The sequence below is a fragment of the Mangifera indica genome, chromosome 20 (assembly GCF_011075055.1).
Source record: "Mangifera indica cultivar Alphonso chromosome 20, CATAS_Mindica_2.1, whole genome shotgun sequence".
Taxonomy (NCBI): domain Eukaryota; kingdom Viridiplantae; phylum Streptophyta; class Magnoliopsida; order Sapindales; family Anacardiaceae; genus Mangifera; species Mangifera indica.
This window is the reverse complement of record NC_058156.1, coordinates 6,019,179-6,040,222: the sequence shown is the minus strand read 5'-3', so window position 1 is coordinate 6,040,222 and position 21,044 is coordinate 6,019,179. Positions and strand designations below refer to the sequence as shown.

At 34.7% G+C, this 21,044-nt stretch overlaps 1 protein-coding gene across 1 annotated transcript; it reads right to left on the bottom strand.

Moving 5' to 3' along the window:
* Window positions 1–17,526: 17,526 nt before the first annotated feature.
* LOC123203869 (GTP-binding protein YPTM2-like) lies at window positions 17,527–20,837 on the bottom strand. Its single transcript, XM_044620333.1, has 8 exons — window positions 20,586–20,837; window positions 20,077–20,149; window positions 19,055–19,102; window positions 18,916–18,963; window positions 18,404–18,475; window positions 18,161–18,316; window positions 17,965–18,068; window positions 17,527–17,840 (listed from the first exon to the last, which is right to left on the bottom strand). Exons 1-8 carry the CDS (start codon window positions 20,597–20,599, stop codon window positions 17,744–17,746), a joined length of 612 nt encoding a protein of 203 aa, XP_044476268.1. The 5' UTR covers window positions 20,600–20,837; the 3' UTR covers window positions 17,527–17,743.
* Window positions 20,838–21,044: the final 207 nt, after the last annotated feature.

Genomic DNA, 21,044 nt, shown 5'->3' with positions numbered 1-21,044 from the left:
ATACTTGTTCTTTACTCGTTTAACGAGTTCATGAACCTTAAGTAGCTATTCATCATTCGAAAGAACGATCTCTCCTTCATTAGATTAAAGGCTACTCTTATGGATTTTTCATATACATCTTCTAGTTCATGAGCCTTGAAAATCCACCGTGATGTTCTTCCAAAGATTGGCGAAAGTGTAAGTTTTGGAATAGCCTCATTCATCTAGGTTTACCGATATATCCTCAAACTTATCGAAGAACTAATTAAAGAGTTATGAGTAACCTCATTATCTAGCAACATGAGTTCTTCATCATCATTGAATAAATTAAAAGGTGTATTTAAATTTTCTATTTTATTCGTAAAAAATGTTTACTCGATGAAGAGTTAAAGGCTTCTCATCTAGTTTAGACAAGTACTCTTGGTTAGAGTTACTAAATGAGTTTTCCTTTAAATCTTCAAAGTATTCTGAAATTAGTTTGTACACTGATTTGTCATTCAAGTATACCTCATATCCAAATACAAGCGCATATTCAGAAGTCCTAGTTCCTAAATCAACATTTAGTAATTTTACACTAGCCTTCTTTTTAGCCTTATTTGGGTATTTGTCTGTATAATGATATTTGCTATCACAAATCCAGTAACAATTACAATCTTTTACATTTTTACCCAAGGGGCAAGAGGCACAATAATTTTTAGCTCCTTGTTCCTTCACGGATAGTGAAGTTTTTCTTGTTTTTCTAATAAATCTTCTATAATCTGGGAGTTTTGATTTATTATAAACAGGTCTTTTCCTCATAATACAAAAGCTTTAGATTTAGGTCTATCTTGCTTGTGAAAGCTACCTCGTTTCCCGTGAGTATTCTTATTTTGAGTTTTAATTGGCTTGTTACAATCGTATTGTTTTGGGACACCCTCAAAATTGTAATAACAGGTATAGTCAAAATTAAACTTCTTGGCTTCCTTATCAAGCTTAACATTTAGACACCTGGTTCTCATGAGTTGTCTAACAGCTTCTACTCTTCCTCCTAAAGAATCAACAATTTGATTCTTTTCTAAAAGTAGTTTCTTAGCCTTGCTTACAGCTTTGTCTCATCCATTAGGTAGCTTTGTGAAGAAAGTATTTTTCATGACTTCTTGTATGCCTCTAGGTAATTGGTAAAAATATCATCTATATTCACTGATGAAATTTTCAAATTGGCACATATCGTAAAGTGGAAGCTTTGTCAAATCTTTTAAAGCTACTACCTCTATAAAATTCCTACTGGTTATAGTTATTTCAATAAATTCTCTTCAAAAAAAATATCTTTAAAAGGGTCAAAATTCCTTTGCGACTTTTCAAGTTTCTTCCCAAATCTAGAATTTTAGTACTAGCTTCTAACCTTACCTAGAAGCTTCTTGTAGCTCCTTATAGTGTAAATTGTAAGAAATGATAAGTTTGTCCTAGATCAAAGGGTTTGTTTTGCACATAGACCTGATTAATAGTTTTCCAAACTCTAATTGTGTCTAATATGTTTCTTACACAATCTATATTTAGAAAACTTTTGTTAGATGGTATTTCCACCAATCATGGTATAGGTTTTGGCATGAATTCTGACTTTATCTTTGCAGGATAAGTCATGGGTGTGTATTCAAATTTAAAATTTTTTCTAAAGAATCCTTCAAAAGAGTGTAGAGGATTCTTCATTCCTTCTAATAGATCATTTTTAATCTCAGATTCCCTAAGATTAGAGATTAGATTTATCAAATATTCCATTTTTAGACCTAGAAAGATCTTTTTTGAATTCCCTTTTTTAGAAGTCTTCCTTTGTTTCTTTAATTCCTCCTCTTAATATTTGCTAATTTTCTCAGCATCTAAAAGAGTAATTTTTGGAATTCCTTTTTCTACCTTCTGTTTTTTTTTTTTTTCAAAACAAAATATTCCTCTTTTATAGCCTTTAAATACAAGTTTTCAACTTTTTCACAATTGCCTTAGGATTCCTAAGCTACAAAGTTTGCATATCCTAACGACAAGCTAGGATATTTATTTTGTTCACTAGCAACAAACTGCTTTTGAGTTTCTTCGTTTGACATGCTATCATCAGTTTTGGATATAGGTTAGCCATTAAGATATGCAAACTTTGTAGCTTAGGAATCCCAAGGCAATTAGGAAACAACTAAAAACTTGTATTTAAAGGCTATAAAAGAGGAATATTTTGTTTTAAAAAAAGAAGGGAAACGAAAAGTAGAAAAGGGACTTTCAGAAATTACTCTTTTGGATGCTAAAAAAATCAACAAATATTACGAGGAGAAATTAAAGAAACAAAGGAAGGCTTTTAAGAAAGGGAAATCGAAAAAGATCTCTCTATGTCCTAAAATGAAATATTTGGAATTACTAAATGTTGATTTAGAACTAGGACTTTGGAATACGAGCTTGTATTTGGATACGAGGTATACATGGACAGCGAATCAGTGTGCGAACTAATTTCAGAATACTCTGAGCATTTAGAGGAAAACTCATTTAGTAACTTTGACCAAGAGTACTTGTCTAAACTAGATGAGGAACCTTCAACTCTTTATCGATTAAACATTTTTGTGAATAAAATAGAAAATTTGAATGAGCCTTCTAATTTATTCAACAATGATGAAAAACTCATATTGCTATATAATTAAGTTATTCCTAACATGATAATTAGTTCTTCTATGAGTTACAAGAATGCATCGGTAAGCCCAAACAAATGGGCTATTCCAAAACTTACACCTTCGCAAGTCTTTGGAAGAATGGCGCAATGGATGTTCAAGGCTCATGGACTAAAAGATGTACATGAAAAACCCATAAGAGTAAACCTTACTCAATCTAATGAAGGAGAGATTATTCTTTCCAATGATGAATGGCTATTTAAGTTTGTGAACTTGTTAAATGGGTAAAGAACAAGTATCACTATGTACAACTAAGAGTTGTGCAAGTTTGTGTATAAGGACTATTCCATGGAAGAATGAATATTCCTATTTAGGTTGTTTTATTGGATAAGAGATGGACTTCATGCTAACTTAGCTTTGGGCAATTCTTATAGTATTATCCGCCCAAGACATATGGTTAGCCTTAAAGATCCAAATCTTACAAGGATAATGGTTCTTTGAATTCACACTTCTAGTTTGGAAGATCTTTTATAATCTAATAATGAAATAACTATTCAATAGAGGATGATCTATCAACTAGTAAATTCAATTAATCCTATTTTAGTATATCCCAATCGCATACTGAAGTGTATGGCTTAGGATCAAACTCTATTATTTCAATAAATCTGGCAAATGTTAATCTTGGACAATTAACTTGCCAAGAAATTAGGTTTTAATTTTCATTTTGCACCTTAGAGTGATGGATATGGAAATAAACCCACATGGAATTAAAATAGAGGAAATTGGCGATCAGGTAAATATAACCCTTCCTACTCCAAGAATTTCAATTTAAAAAATGAGGATAAGGGAAGAAATCAATCCTAGTGAACTAAAAATTAATAGTTTGGGAAAAGATAGAGCCAATGGTTCAAATACCAAAAGTTTTTTGAAAAACTCTTCCAAAAGGATAATTGGCTATAAATTTGTGTAAATCCCGATATATGAAGATGAAACTTCATCTACACGAATGATAATGAATCACAAAATTTATTGTCATGCTTTAGTACAAGGAATGATAGATACTTGTGTTACTATAGAACTGTATTTCCCAGAATATAAATCATATACATTAAGTCTTCTAGTAGATACATAAGCAACAAAATACATAGCTAGAAAGTATTATTTTCCATAAGAATTATAGAAACAGCTCGATCAACCTATCATGAATATTATTGCCGATAGAGGACAAAGTATGATAACAAAATATGTCCAAGGCATAACCATACTTTTAAACAAGAAGAAATTTACTCTAAAGGAAGTTTTGTTATTAGATTACTTAGAGGTTGATTTCATTCTTAGAAACTCATTTTTGCGTGGATAAACAAAAGTAAGGCTTCTTATCTAAGATAATGATCATATTATTCTTGGAGGACACATAATCCCAATCCTACCAAGGCTAGAAGTCTCTAAAGTTAAAAATGGCTTTAGACTATGAAATTACGACCAGAAACAAAACACATTATATTTTCCTCAAAACCTAAGGAGAATTGGTGGATACAAAGTTACAAACTAAGAGAAAAGGATTAAATGACTTGCAACTTGGTTTTCCAAAAGTTTTTGCCTAGTCATCATAAAAATTGGATCGCATAGGGTAGATTACAAAAGAAAGGCATCTTCAAAGCATGCCTTGAGAGCACAGATAAGATAACACCTAAAGAAAAAACTTTGATATAAGAAAGTCATGATGACTTTTGAATTCTTGAGGAAATCAAAAAATTTAAATAGGAACTTTCTTAATGTTTTGATGAATTACCATTAAAACTATGGGAAATGAATAATATATTTGCTAAGATAAAACTGAAGAATCCTGACAATAGAGTCAAAACAGATTCCTGCAAATACTCTCCAGATATTGAAGAGGAATTTAAAAAACAAATATCAAAGTTATTATCAAAATGATTAATATGAGAAAGTAATAGTCCATATTCTTTGCCAGCCTTTCTAGTTTTGAATAAAGCAAAGTAAATAAAAGGAAAAGTTTGTAAAAAAAATATTTTCTTGGTAGCTAAATAGCAAAACTATAGATGATGCATATAAAGTCTCAAACAGATATGTTTTACTTAACAAAGCAAGATTTGGAAAAAAAATATTTTCTTGGTTTGATCTTACGTCAGGTTTTTGATAGATCAGGATGGTAGAGGAAAATATACACTGAACAACGTTCACATGTCCTAAAGGGTTATATGAATGGATTGTCTTGCATTTTAGGCTAAAGCAAGCACCATCTGTATTTTAGAGGAAAATAGACAAGGTTTTCTTTAACTTGTCTGACTTTTATGCTATTTATATAAATGGTATACTAGTTTTTAGTAATTCTAGGAAAGAACATATCAATCATCTTAAATAGGTAATCAAAAGGTTCTTTGATCATGGAATGATACTATCGAAAAGAAAAACCAACTGTTCCAAACTAAAGTCAAATTCTTAACATTTGAATTTGGAGAAAGAGGAATCCAATTCCAAAATCATATTACAAAGAAATTGTTGGAATTCCTAAATGTGTTGGAATCACAACATATGTTACAACAATTTCTTGGACTTGCTAATCAAATGAGGGAATATGTCTCAATTTTGGCTAAGGTGATAAATGAACTAACAAAGAAGGTTAGCTCAAAAGTCTCATAGGAATGGACTAATGAGGACACTAACTGCATTATCCATACTAAAAACTTGACCAAGAACTTAACATAACTTTCACTCCCAAAAAAAAACTCTAACTCTATGATTATAGAGAGTGATGCGTCTAATTTATATTGGAGAGGAGTTTTTAAAGCCAAGGGTACTGATAATATCGAATGGATAGTTCAATATGCATTAGAAAAATTCTCTTCACCAGAAACTAGATATCCTACTCATGAAAAGGAAATCTTAGAGGTGAAGGAATGCATTGACAGATTTTGATTATTCATTATCAGTCAAACATTTTGTAATACCCTCAGGTATATTTCAGGGGTAATTATGTCTTTTGACCCTGTTTTGAGATTTTTCTCATTTTAAATATATATATATGTATGGGTGTGTTTATATATATATATATATATATATATATATATATATATATATATATATATATACCTAAAGAAAAAGAAAAAAAAAAAAGAAAAGGAAAAAGACAAAGAGAAAAAGAGAAAGAGATAAGGCTTTATAGAGAAGACTTTTCATCATTTTCGTCCATATTCCAGCAGCCTCCAGCAGCCACCATTCTTCATACTTTTCTTTGTTTTCTTGAAGAAAATAAGGAAGGATCGGAAGGAGTTTGGAAGAGAAGAAAGAAAAGAAAAGAAAAGGAAGCACTTGGAAACTTTGGTAACCAAAGATCTCCTTCCTTCTCCTTTCATCTATGTTTATATGCATGTTATGTGAATGTGTTAGTGTGTTTTGGTATTGATTTAAAGTGATCTTGGTGATAAAGGAAACAAAACAAGGAGAAGGAAGCCAACTTACAAAGATTTGGCTTGAAACAAGGTAAGGGATATCATCCTTGATATGTGACATGTTTTAAGCTTTTGGTTCCTTAGATCTAGGTTATAAATGTTGATTTTGATGTTGAGGAATATTGTTTTGCCATTTGGGATGTCTATGTATGTGATTTTGTTTATGGCAGAAAGTTGCATAATATTTACAGTTTTTGCCACTGAGTTCGTCCCATGTTTTGGCTGCCTTATCTGATGAATTATGAGTGCTATTATATCTTGTTGGAAAGCTCTTTGAATCCTCTTTCCAATGATATATAGCTTGTATGAATTAGAGATCATTTGGATTGTTAAATATTGTATAAACCGAAAGGACTGTTTTACTAAATAAACAGAGGAGGCAGTTTTGTCACTGAGTTTATCTCACGTTTTGACTGCCTTATATATGGAATTATGAGTGCTATTATATCTTGTTGGAAAGCTCTTTGAATCCTCTTTCCAATGATATATAGCTTATATGAATTAGGGATCATGTGAATTGTTAAATATTGCATGAAACACAAGGACTGCTTTATCAAATAAACAGGGGAGGCAGTTTTTGCCACTGAATTTATCTGCTGTTTTGACTGCCTGATTGAATGAATTATGAGTGCTATTATAGCTTGTTAGAAAGCTATTTGAATCCTCTTTTCAAAGATATATAGCTTGTATGAATTAGGAACCGTTTGGACTGTGAAATTGTATGAAAAAGAAGGCTGCCCTGTCAAATGAACAGGGCTGTGAACAGTATTTCACAGTTTGGAAAGAAAAGAAAGAAAAGAAAGAAAAGAAAGGAAAGGAAAAGAAAAGAAAGGAAAGGAAAGGAAAGGAAAGGAAAAGAAAAGAAAGGAAAGGAAAGGAAAGGAAAAAAAAAAAAAGAAAGAAGAGAAAAAGAAAAGAAATAAAAGTAAGAAAAGGTTGGGACTCAAGATTCAAGGGTCGTCCCAAGAGTAATGTTTGGTGAGTTATGAATAAATTTAGATGGAAGCGAAATTAGTAAGATATAAGACTCGCATGCATGCTATAAACTATAAGGGGGCACTTTACACAACACCGCCCGTAGTAGGGCACGTCCGCAGTAGGACACGTCCGTAGTAGGACATAGACCCCTAGTAGGGTCCGCTCGCAGTAGAGCTCAATTCAGATTCAGAAATAGTGTAGTGAAAGAAAAAGAGCTTGAGCTTAGAAAAGTGTCAAATCCCTATAGTTAGCTTCCAGAAAGTATTAAATAGACACCAGATGGGACAAAGTATGACCCAAATAGTAAAGAGTGAACTAAATTATCCCTTCAATCTCTTATAGAGGTTAGGATGTGAGGTTGAGTCCCAAAAGTGAGTTAGAACAGGAAAAAGGGATAGTTTACTTAATTTTTCCCCTTACTGAGTGTTCTTATCACTCACTCCATTTTCTTTCCTGATTGCAGGTACAAGTGATCGAGGTAGCTGCGAGGCAGGGTCAGGTCAGCGTAGGTAGATCCGGCTGGAGCAGGTTATCTCTGGTTTATATTACATGCATACAGTGGCATGTTTTTATCGACTTTTGACTTTTTGAGATTATGGTACAGTTGCATATGATTACTCCTTGTTTTCAGATGCTTTCAGATGAGTTTTCATATGAGTATATACATCTTTTGTTCGCTTCCAGATTTTCAGTTTTCTTGGAATACTTTCTAAACACTTTTAATGATGCATTTATTTTAAAGTATTAAAAAAAGAAAAAAAGAAAAAAAAATAGATGCTACGAATATTAATTCGTAACATTTCTCCTTCGATGGATAGTACTTCTAGGGAGGGATGTTACAGTTGGTATCAGAGCATGATTTTGGAACCCAAAAGATGTTTTCTAAAACAAAATGGAGTAATCAAAGTAATATAGAGATGGAATACCCTCCAGCCACGCTAACCACCCTCGCAGCCGATCACTGTAAGTTAAGTTTTCATTTATACCTGCTGAGTTTTATGAAACTAATGTGTTCATTTTCAGGACCTATGAGTCAAACTCCAGTAGATCCCTCTCAAAGGAGCCAAAGTGAAGGAACAGCCCCTCAGGTACCCCAAGGGGCACTTAGTGCACATGATGTGTGAGAGATTTTTAGGGAGATGATGAGAGAGCATAGAGGTGCTCCTACACAGGGAAGTGAGACAACACATACGCCACCAACTCAGGGACATGATGTAAGAGAGGTTACTTCAGCATCTACAGTAGCCCCAGTAAGGACTCAGTTGCATCCTATTTTCAACCTCTCTAGTATGCATCAACCTCAAAAATTTGATGGTGCAAGGGATAGACTCTGTAAAAGAATATTCCACAAAGTTTAATCAATTGTCCCAATATGCCCCCGAGATAGCTAGCACAGAAATGGGGCGTATGCAGAAGTTTGTGTACGGGCTGGATCCAGAAATAGCTCGAGATGTTATAACCGGGGCACAACCACCTAGAACTTATGCAGAGGCCCTTGATAGAGCTTTGAGGGCAGAGGTTTTTGTTAGGAGGAGGTTTGGTCAGACCACAGGGCAAAAGGTTACACCTCCCTCTACCATGCCAGCTCCCCCAGTGAGTAGTGGTTCAGCTTCAGTACAGAGAGGCTCTTCTCCAGAGCGAGATAGGAAAGGTAAACGACCTTTCCAGTTCAGAGGCATGAAAAAGAACTGGAAGAGTGGAAAGAAACAAAGAGGACCTGAGATACCAGCTTGCCAGAAATGTGGGAAGCACCATAGAGGAGAGTGTTTGACAGGTCAGGCAGTTTGTTTCAAATGTCGTCAGCCTGGACATATTGCTCGTTTCTGTACAGCTGCCCCAGTGAGAGTAGAGCAGTAGCAGCCTATAAGAGGGGCTACAACCAAAGTTTATACGATCACCCAGGGCCTAGCAGAGGCTAACCCATCAGCAGTCACGGGTTAGATTCTCTATCTTGATACTCCTATTTATGTTTTAATTGATTGTGGGGCTACTCATTGTTTTATAGCCAAAGGTTTGCTTGAGAGGTTAAAGTTGCAACCTGTTAGAATAGCCTAGAGGATTATGATTGAATTGCCTGATGGGGGGTCAGTCATTAGTGAGATGATGCTACTAGGACAGAGTATTATGATTCAGGGTCGACAGTTACTAGTGGACCTGATTGTGTTCGAAATGCCAGATTTTGACATGATTTTAGGGATGGACTTTTTGGGGAGATACGGAGCTGAAATTGATTGTAAAAAGAAGAAAGTGAGATTTAACCTAGACTCTGGAGATCAATTCGAGTTTGATGAGGGTCATATCCAGAGTTTGATGATCAGTATGTTAAAAGCTAGTAAAATGTTGAAAAAGGGGTGTACAGGATATTTAGCTCATATAGTAAGCAAAGTTGAGTCAAGTCCAACTATTGAGGAAACACCAGTGGTACATGAGTTTTCAGATGTGTTTCCAAGTGAGTTACCGGGATTAGCTCCCGAGAGAGAGATTGAGTTTAGTATAGAGTTGGCACCTGGCACAGCAGCTATTTCAAGAGCACCCTCTCGAATGGCCCCTGCCGAATTACAAGAATTGAAAAAACAGCTTCAGGAGTTATTAGATCATGGTTTTATTAGACCGAGCCATTCCCCTTGGGGAGCTCCCATCCTATTTGTGAAAAAGAAAGACGGGTCTATGAGAATGTGTATTGATTACAGAGAGCTAAATAAAGCCATTGTTAAGAACAAGTACCCGTTACCCAGGATTGATGATTTATTTGATCAGTTAAAGGGATCCGTGGTCTTCTCTAAAATAGATTTGAGATCTGGTTATCACCAGGTGAGAGTGACAGAGAAGGATATACCCAAGACAGCTTTCCGAACGAGGTATGGCCATTTTGAGTTTGTAGTGATGCCATTCGGATTGACAAATGCCCCTGCAGTATTTATGGATTTGATGAACAGGGTATTTCACGACTGCCTGGATAAATTTATTGTGGTATTCATTGATGATATCTTAGTATATTCTTGCAGTTAGGAGGACCATGAAAAACATTTGAGGTTTACCCTCCAGAGATTGAGAGAGAAACAACTGTATGTCAAATTCTCAAAATGTGAATTTTGGCTAGATAGAGTTACCTTTTTGGGGCATGTGATTTCAGCAGAGGGTATATCAGTGGATCCCAGTAAGATCGAGGCAATAGTTGAATGGCAGAGACCAAAGACAGTCAAAGAGGTTCGTAGTTTCCTGGGTTTGGCAGGGTATTATCGGAGGTTTGTGGAAGGATTTGCCAAATTAGCTAGACCTCTTACAACCCTCACGAAGAAAGCAATGCCATTTCAGTGGTCAGATGCCTGTGAGACAAGCTTCCAAGAATTGAAAAGAAGATTGACTACTGCTCCAGTGTTATCACTTCCAGAGGAAGGAGTTGAGTATGATTTATACACGGATGCCTCACATGGTGGTTTAGGAGCAGTGTTGATGCAGCGAGGCAAGGTGATAGCATATGCCTCAAGACAATTGAAAGAATTTGAAACTCGATACCCCACTCATGATTTGGAGTTAGCAGCAGTAGTTTTTGCTTTGAAAATTTGGAGACACTATTTGTATGGGGTAAAATGTAATATTTATACTGATCATAAGAGCCTTAGTATTTCTTCACTCAGAAGGAATTAAACATGAGGCAGAGGCGATGGCTCGAGCTAGTAAAAGACTATGATTGTGACATTAAATACCATCCAGGCAAGGCTAATGTGGTTGCAGACGCCCTTAGTAGAAACGTGATGATATCACAATTAACGGTCCAGAGAGAAATTCAGAGAGAGATGGACCGAGAGCAGATTAAGCTCGTGATTGGAGCCTTCGCCAGGTTAGAGATTCAACCCACTCTCCTAGATGAGATTCGAGAGGCTCAGACACAAGATGAATGGTGTCAACAGAAACTTCAAAAGGTTCAAGAGGGTCTTGAGACAGATTTTCAAGTATCGAATGAAATTCTCAAATTCAGAAATCGAGTATATGTTCCCCAGATAACTGATTTGAGACAGAAAATTCTTATAGAGGCTCATAGTTCTCTTTACACTGCCCACCCTGGGGGTGTAAAGATGTATCAAGATTTAAAAAGATATTTTTGGTGGTCAGGCATGAAAAAGGATATAGGTGAGTTTGTTACCAGATGTCTCACCTGTCAGCAAATTAAGGCCGAACACCAGAGACCTGCAGGGTTACTTCAGCCTCTACCTATTCCAGAATGGAAATGAGAGCATATCTCCATAGACTTCATTAGTGGACTCCCTAGAGCTCAGAATGGATGTAATGCTATCTGGGTGATTGTTGATAGATTGACTAAGTCAGCTCATTTCCTGTCCATCAAAGATACTACTACCACAGATCAGTTGGGGAGATTATATGTTAAGGAGATTATTAGATTACATGGTGTACCCAGGACCATAGTATCTGATCGTGATACAAGATTTGTATCAGCTTTCTGGAAGAGTCTCCAAAGATCCTTGGGTACTAATTTGGCATTTAGTACAACTTATCATCCTCAGACAGATGGTCAGACGGAGAAGGTTAATCAGATTTTGGAAGACATGTTGAGAGCTTGTTGTCTGGATCATAAAGCTACATGGTTAGAAATGTTGCCCTTAGTGGAGTTTGCTTACAATAATAGCTACCAGACGACTATTCAGATGGCACCTTATGAGGCATTATATGGTAGGAGGTGTCGTTCTCCTCTTCACTGGGATGGGATAGGAGAGAGAGATGTGTTATCCCGATCCCTTGGGCCCGAATTAACCCAAAAAATGATTGATGATGTCCAACTGATCAGGCAGAGAATAAAACAGGCTCAAGATCGACAGAAAAGCTATGCAGATCATCGACGTCGAGACTTGGAATTCAATGTAGGTGAATTTGTATTTGTAAAGGTTGCTCCATTCAAGCATTTGATGAGATTCGGAAAGAAGGGAAAGCTAGCTCCCAGATTTATTGGTCCATATGAGATACTTGAGAGAGTTGGTAAAGTGGCTTACAGATTAGCCTTACCAGCGAGTATGGATAGGATTCATGATGTATTTCATGTCTCATCGTTAAGAAAATGTCTTGGTGATCATTCCCAGGTTGTGAATACAGAAGATATTAAGTTATCAGAAGACCTTAGTTATGAAGAAAAACCGATTCAGATACTTGACAGAAGAATTAAACAACTAAGGAACCGACAGATTCCTCTAGTAAAAGTCTTGTGGAGAAGCCAGAAGTTAGAGGAGGCTACCTGGGAAATGGAGCAAACCATGAAGGAGAAGCATCCAGAGTTGTTTTTGTGAATTCCGAGGACGAAATTCTTGTGAGGGGGGAAGAGTTGTAATACCCTCAGGTATATTTCAGGGGCAATTATGTCTTTTGACCCTGTTTTGAGATTTTTCTCATTTTAAATATATATATGTATGGGTGTGTTTATATATATATATATATATATATACCTAAAGAAAAAGAAAAAAAAAAAGAAAAGGAAAAAGACAAAGAGAAAAAGAGAAAGAGATAAGGCTTTATAGAGAAGACTTTTCATCATTTTCGTCCATATTCCAGCAGCCTCCAGCAGCCACCATTCTTCATACTTTTCTTTGTTTTCTTGAAGAAAATAAGGAAGGATCGGAAGGAGTTTGGAAGAGAAGAAAGAAAAGAAAAGAAAAGGAAGCACTTGGAAACTTTGGTAACCAAAGATCTCCTTCCTTCTCCTTTCATCTATGTTTATATGCATGTTATGTGAATGTGTTAGTGTGTTTTGGTATTGATTTGAAGTGATCTTGGTGATAAAGGAAACAAAACAAGGAGAAGGAAGCCAACTTACAAAGATTTGGCTTGAAACAAGGTAAGGAATATCATCCTTGATATGTGACATGTTTTAAGCTTTTGGTTTCTTAGATCTAGGTTATAAATGTTGATTTTGATGTTGAGGAATATTGTTTTGCCATTTGGGATGTCTATGTATGTGATTTTGTTTATGGCAGAAAGTTGCATAATATTTACAGTTTTTGCCACTGCGTTCGTCCCATGTTTTGGCTGCCTTATCTGATGAATTATGAGTGCTATTATATCTTGTTGGAAAGCTCTTTGAATCCTCTTTCCAATGATATATAGCTTGTATGAATTAGAGATCATTTGGATTGTTAAATATTGTATAAACCGAAAGGACTGTTTTACTAAATAAACAGAGGAGGCAGTTTTGTCACTGAGTTTATCTCACGTTTTGACTGCCTTATATATGGAATTATGAGTGCTATTATATCTTGTTGGAAAGCTATTTGAATCCTCTTTCCAATGATATATAGCTTGTATGAATTGGGGATCATGTGAATTGTTAAATATTGCATGAAACACAAGGACTGCTTTATAAAATAAACAGGGGAGGCAGTTTTTGCCACTGAATTTATCTGCTGTTTTGACTGCCTGATTGAATGAATTATGAGTGCTATTATAGCTTGTTAGAAAGCTATTTGAATCCTCTTTTCAACGATATATAGCTTGTATGAATTAGGAACCGTTTGGACTGTGAAATTGTATGAAAAAGAAGGCTGCCCTGTCAAATGAACAGGGCTGTGAACAGTATTTCACAGTTTGGAAAGAAAAGAAAGGAAAAGAAAAGAAAAGAAAAGAAAAGAAAGGAAAGGAAAGGAAAGGAAAAAAAAAAAAAAGAAGAGAAAAAGAAAAGAAATAAAAGTAAGAAAAGGTTGGGACTCAAGATTCAAAGGTCGTCCCAAGAGTAATGTCTGGTGAGTTATGAATAAATTTAGATGGAAGCGAAATTAGTAAGATATAAGACTCGCATGCATGCTATAAACTATGAGGGGGCACTTTACACTACACCGCCCGTAGTAGGGCACGTCCGCAGTAGGACACGTCCGTAGTAGGACATAGACCCCTAGTAGGGTCCGCTCGCAGTAGAGCTCAATTCAGATTCAGAAATAGTGTAGTGAAAGAAAAAGAGCTTGAGCTTAGAAAAGTGTCAAATCCCTATAGTTAGCTTCCAGAAAGTATTAAATAGACACCAGATGGGACAAAGTATGACCCAAATAGTAAAGAGTGAACTAAATTATCCCCTCAATCTCTTATAGAGGTTAGGATGTGAGGTTGAGTCCCAAAAGTGAGTTAGAACAGGAAAAAGGGATAGTTTACTTAATTTTTTCTCTTACTGAGTGTTCTTATCACTCACTCACTCCCTTTTCTTTCCTGATTGCAGGTACAGGTGATCGAGGTAGCTGCGAGGCAGGGTCAGGTCAGCGTAGGTAGATCTGGCTGGAGCAAGTTATCTCTGGTTTATATTACATGCATACAGTGACATGTTTTTATTGACTTTTGACTTTTTGAGATTATGGTACAGTTGCATATGATTACTCCTTGTTTTCAGATGCTTTCAGATGAGTTTTCATATGAGTATATACATCTTTTGTTCGCTTCCAGATTTTCAGTTTTCTTGGAATACTTTCTAAACACTTTTAATGATGCATTTATTTTAAAGTATTAAAAAAAGAAAAAAAAATAGATGCTACGAATATTAATTCGTAACATTTCTCCTTCGATGGATAGTACTTCTAGGGAGGGATGTTACACATTTACTTTAAGGATATATTCTAAACATTTTATGTCTTTTATGAAACTATCTCTAAAGGATGATAAAACTAGATTAATTAGATAACAAATCTGGTTTGCAAAATACAACATGAAGATTGAATACATATCTAGTAAATCTAATTTTGTTGCTAACTTTTTATCCAAAGTATTATAGAAAAATGGACTAGAAGAAAACTGGAAAGTGTTTCTTAGGCTCTAAGTGCAAATCGCAAGGACATTTGCAAAGAAACTACCCATCTAAGAAGACTATAAAGCAAGAACATTGTTTTCAAACAAAAGAAGATATTTCAACAATGGAAAATCTAGATACTCTAATAAAACAGGTTATTACTGCATTATAGGAGAATATTGTTTCCAAATAAGAAAAACTTGCAAAAAAAGAAAACTTTGAATACTGTAGAAAAGTTAAAATTCTAAGACAATTACAGCTAACAGAAGCCAGTAAAGCATTATGGGAAGATCTAGAAGCTCATTGTCGAATCACAATGACGATAAGAAAAGGCGAAGTAAAGCTCGATCGATTAATGCAGAAACTTGCAAGGAGACTTGCATAGCTTGAGGCTGATAAAATATACTACAAAGTAAAAGAATTTTATGGAAGTTCTATTCTTCGAAATCAAAACACTTAAGTTAAAATTAATGGAAGGAATATCCATGTTTGAGATGCCAAATCACCAAACAATAACTTTGAAGGAGTTAATAGCTCATTTGGATAAAGAAGATTTGAGAGATTTTCTCTTAGGATTATCTATCTATACAAATGGAGCTATGAAATCACATATTCTATGGAAACTCTTTAAGAAAGGATATTGTGGAAATATTCTACAAAGAGGATGGATAGATGTAATGGAAATCGAAGTATAGGAAGCAATAATAGACCTAAACATACCAAATGTTGTAAAGCAAGCCCTCTGTGTACTGGACATGAGGATTCACACATTCACTTGCATGATAACTTCTTCATTGTAAGAGATGGATGATATTTAACGTATACAAATATGGGAATTCATTGTAGTTGAACCATGGAATTTTACAATGGTTCAACATGATGCCTCTATAGGATCATATGAACTACATGAAATTCAGAAAAGACTTGACAAAGAAGACCGGTATTAGACTAAAATGCATATTGTAAAAGTTATATAGGTTCGCACCAAAGTGAATGATCTTCTAAAGAAGAACTCTATTATCCACATTGACAAAGGAATCATTGTTGTATTACCAAATAGGTGTAAAAAAATCAGGAGACTTTGTTCAAGGAAAACAAGGCCAAATTGCAAAACATAGCAGATGGATTCAATCTCGCTAACCTTTCAAAGCAGGCCTTGATAGAAGACACAGAAGATATTCTTCGAATAGTTTTAACTTATGAGGCCGAAACCCAAAGTGAGGATGAAAAGGCTTTAGAAGAATCTTTTGGAAACTTTATGGACTTGATAAACAGATCCTATTCTATTTAAGCCCAAGAAGGAAGGAGATTTGATCAACCTAAAAATGATCAACACGTGTACCAAAGATGTGGATGGCAAACAGAAGGTCAAGATGATGCCAACACTACATAGTCGAGATATAATCAAAACTCTTTCATTTAGATAAAATAATTAGATTCTTAGTCCGTTTGCAAAACACATGGGAGACAAATAGATCGTAATGTTATATGTTGTATGTGTCAGCTAGTTAGCCAAGTATTTTTTTTACTATTTTCTTTTTTACTTTAGTTGAAATTAAAATTATTATGTTGGGCGGATTTAAAATCCAATGAAATTCGAACCCTTACTCGCCTCTATAAAATGGAGAGGATGTAACTTATTTGAGAGGGAGAATAAAATTTGAGAAGTTTCTTTACTTGATATCTTCGGACAAAGATTTCTTTATTTGCTTTTAGAAGTATTTCGAGATACACTCAAATCTCCCTTAATTATATTATGTTCATGTATTTAATAATATAATTGATAATTTTTCGTAAAAAACCTATGATTTGATTGCTGATTGACTTTCGATTGTAAGTTGAGTAAAATCGATTGTTCCTTCAGCTTCGACATGTTCTCTTTCATTTTTTTTATTTCATCTTTTGTTTTCTTTAGTCAGTTTCTTTTTATCAAGATCTAAAGGCTGAAATTCTATAACAAGTAGTTCATGTTTGTTAGAAATAAACGGTGGTGATCTGTTTGACAACTACATGTAGATTGGCAACAGGCTGTATAAAAACAGTTTCTTTGTTAATTTTTCAATAAGATTCTTGAGGTGTTTCAGTACGCAATCTTGTTGGTTCTTGAAGTTGCATTTGATTTTTGGTAGTTTGGGAGTGTACTTCGGAGTTGCATGACACCGATATATAGAAGAACGAGGAAATGATGACAACAGAAAAAGGCTCGGCCATAGAGCATTTAGGCTAGTCATAACCATCAACAAACTTTGAAACTTCAAAGAATGTTGGAGATAAGATAGTGTCTTCACTTAGAAGTCGCATTCAGTTGAAACAGAAAAGCTATGCTTAAAGATGTCAAAACTAAGTAGAGATTAATGTTTCAATAAGGAACAGTAATTTGAAGAGCTTGTCGGCCCCATTCTCCATTATCCACCTTATGCCAGCTTTTATTTTCCTCTGCTGTAGGCCACAAACTCCATTCTTTAATGCTTATTATGAGTTGGTACCCAGATTGATACTTACTGTAAAAAAATATATATAGTTTTATTATTTCCAATATGTGGCTTCATAACATTGGTGTTCAAACTATAATCAAATTCTGAAGAATCATTTTTTCTGCCTTGGATCTGCAGTGCAGAAATTTGTTATTCAGTATCCATTTCATATCCCCTCTTTAGCCCAACTTTCTTTCATCAAACCTTTGAGAAAGAAGTTAACTATAATGAAGTGAAGAATAAAAATGAAATGGGGAGGGCAGGTCAAATACTGCTATTCCCAACATTCCTAATTTGTACAAATATTATTTTAAAAATCAAATACAATGAAAAGAATGGAAACATTAGAAGATTGTTGAGTCAACAAGAAAAGCAAATAATCTTGATATAAATGTATATTAAGAAGATAGAACTAGTCTTACATTCCACAGATAAATACTGATCATAGGTTTAAGTTGAGCAGCAACCGGATTTCTGGTTGACAGGCTGTCCTTGAAACTGCACAGTTGGTGGTCTCGCATTGTTCGTGGCAGGTTGACTTGCCATCCTATACAATTGGACCAACAGGTAAAGGGGATGAAATTTGTACATGCCATAAACAATAGCTGTAAACTCAGATAATAATTATCAACTATGTTTCTTTCCAAATAACAAATTGGAAGAAACAATACCTATTCTTGATTGCTGCAGCCATGGCCATGAAAGCCTGCTCAACATTGGTGGCATTTTTTGCACTTGTTTCCATGAACGGGATTCCAATTTCATCAGCAAATGCCTAAACAAAGAAAACAGATTAATGCCCCATTGAGAAGTTGGAGCAATGTATTTTAAACAAATGTGCTAAGTGGCCCACATAACTAAAATTACCTTGGCTGTCTCATAGGAAACAACTTTGTTTGCTGTGAGATCGCACTTGTTACCAACTAAAAGCTTGTTGACGTTTTCACTTGCATAGCGATCAATTTCATTCAACCACTGCTTAATATTGTTGAAGCTATCTTGGTCTGTGACATCATAAACTACCTGAGGAGCACCAGCATGAGGACAACTCTTACACCAAGTGAGAAGTGGTATACAAAATTAAATGAAAAGAAATCATGAAACACTCACAATGATGCCATGAGCCCCACGATAGTAGCTACTAGTGATTGTCCTAAAACGCTCTTGGCCAGCAGTGTCCCACTGAGTGTACAGGAAACATAAACAAAGCAATGAGAACGACAACATGACACAGTGCTGAACAAGTTTATCTCCATAGAAATGAAAGAATACTTACATGCTAGATTTCAGATTATTCTAAGAAAGGAAGATAAACAAGCTTTGTTATAAAAGACATGACTTAAAGTTTTCGGAGAAAAGAAATCAGAAAATTTTTAATTTTTTGATAAAAATGTGAAACTTATGATTGTTGAAATAGCAATTCCAGAATAATAATAGCTATGGACTATGTAAAACATAAATTCTGGGAAATATATCTTAGTTTTCAATCAATTTCAATAGGAGGCAATGTGACACAACTTCTATAATTCCAACATAAAAGTGACGATAACCAACCTATATATGGAAACTTATTTTAAAGTAATGATAGTAAAGGAAATGCAGAAAGTAGAAAAAGAACTCACAATTTGGAGCTTAATGGTTTTTCCATCCTGTTCCACTGTGCGGATTTTCTGAATAGCAGGCCACAGTAGAAAGTTAATTCAGCATACATACAATAGAGCAAAAAGATTAAAAATAAAAACAAAGAAATTAATTACTCACAAAGTCAACTCCAATGGTGCTAATGTAGCTCTCGAGATATGAATCATCCTGTTTTACAAAACATAATAACCAACATTACTAAGCAGTTTAATATTCATTGACACAAGCCCATGACGCAGCAGCCTCACTTTCTATTTCCTTGTTTGTTTTTTTTAATCCCAACTTTTGCAATACATGCACCAGTCTTCCAAATCAGTTTATAAAATAGATAGTCATAGTTAAAGAATCTCAAATTTCTGTAGCCATAAGAATATTTAGAACTATCCCTACAAGTAATTTTCCATTGAAAAATTAAACAACAATAAAAAAACGTTTTCCTAAAACCACATTTTAACCATCACTAAATGTATCTCCCAAGATATTTACCAAGGAAACTAGCATGCTCACTGAATGAAACATCTACATAACTGCATTTTAGGGATGACAACGGAGAGGGGTAGGGAGGGGATCTCAATCTCAGTCCTCGTCCCCGTTACAGGAATAAAAATAATTTCATTTCTCCGCAGGAAAAAATCCCCTTCCCATACCCGCAGGAAAAATTTTTTTCGTATACCCTCTAAACACAATATAAATATATTAAATAACAAAATTAAGTAAAATAAAAATCAATTCATTATTTCAAATGTCACAAATATAATATATTAACCACTTTACTATATACAACAAAAATCTAAATAAATTTGAAAAACATAAATACTCTAAAACTATCAAAATATGATAGTATTTTCAGTAAATATATTAATATAAAAGGACGGAGACAAGGACAGGAACGGGGCAGGAAGGGGACATATGTATTTTCGTCCCCGACTGTAGGAATTTTTTTCATCCTCATCCCCGTCCCCATCCCCATCCTCGTCTCTGTCCTCTTCCCTGTTTCTATCAAAGAATCCCCTTTCCATTAAGGTTATGAAGGGTCGGAGGTCCTAAAGTCAGACTGAAATTACCATTTCTACTGCATTTCAGTATACATTAAAAAAACTAAAACTTGAAGCACACAAGTACAGCATGAAAAAAGAACTTACAGCAAACCTTAAAAGCAGACACGATTTCCCAACACCAGAATCTCCAATGAGCAAAAGCTTGAACAGATAGTCACTGCAAAAATAATATTATAGAAAATTAACAAACTCTCAAATTTAAAAATAAATAATGCCCAAAAATTCTCAGCAGCCTCCCCTACAGTTAAGTCAATCAGATCATTAAATCTTCTATCCAAACTTTCTGCCGAATAAGCTCATAATTTTTACATAACCAATTTTAAAAATTTGTTATTCTTTATGCTCAACGGATCATTAAAACGAAATACAAGACAGAAAAGATCAATGGATCTGAAACTAGGTCAACAAGATCTGAATCAACGATCCAATCAACACCACATAATTTCATCAATTATTAAAACAATAGATGAATCCTACTAACGCAAAAAATATTAAAAAAAAATTAAAAAACCTAATATATTCAGAACAGAAGTACATCAATCATACCGAAAATCAACGTAAAAATCAAATTCATACAGAAAAAAATGCCTTACTATTCGTTATTCATGATTGTGTGGCTTAAGGATCAATTAAACGAGATTTCGAAGAGAAATAAATTGCTGCCGAGAATTCTAAGGGCGGTCTAAGAAGCTGGCCTGTAAGGAGTTGCGAAGGAGAAGAGAAGATAAGGGAATAAGAGAGAGATGGCTCTTGTTATAAAAGCAATGGGAAGCGGTTGAGTCTCATTTAACCAAATATTGTATCAAGGGAATTGGGTTGCGCGGTGACGTGGCAACGAAAAGCGATTGATGCCAAGTGTTGTGCACTTGCAGTGGGATGAGGAAATTGGGCATTTTCTTTACTTACATTACATCCACCACGATCACTGACTTTTCTTTTTACATTTTTCTATTTGGCTTCGGAGATTAAAATTGAATTTATGTCTTTAATTATATTTATTATTAAGTTAGGTAGTACGGTGTTTCTACCATTAATTTACGTACTCCATTTTC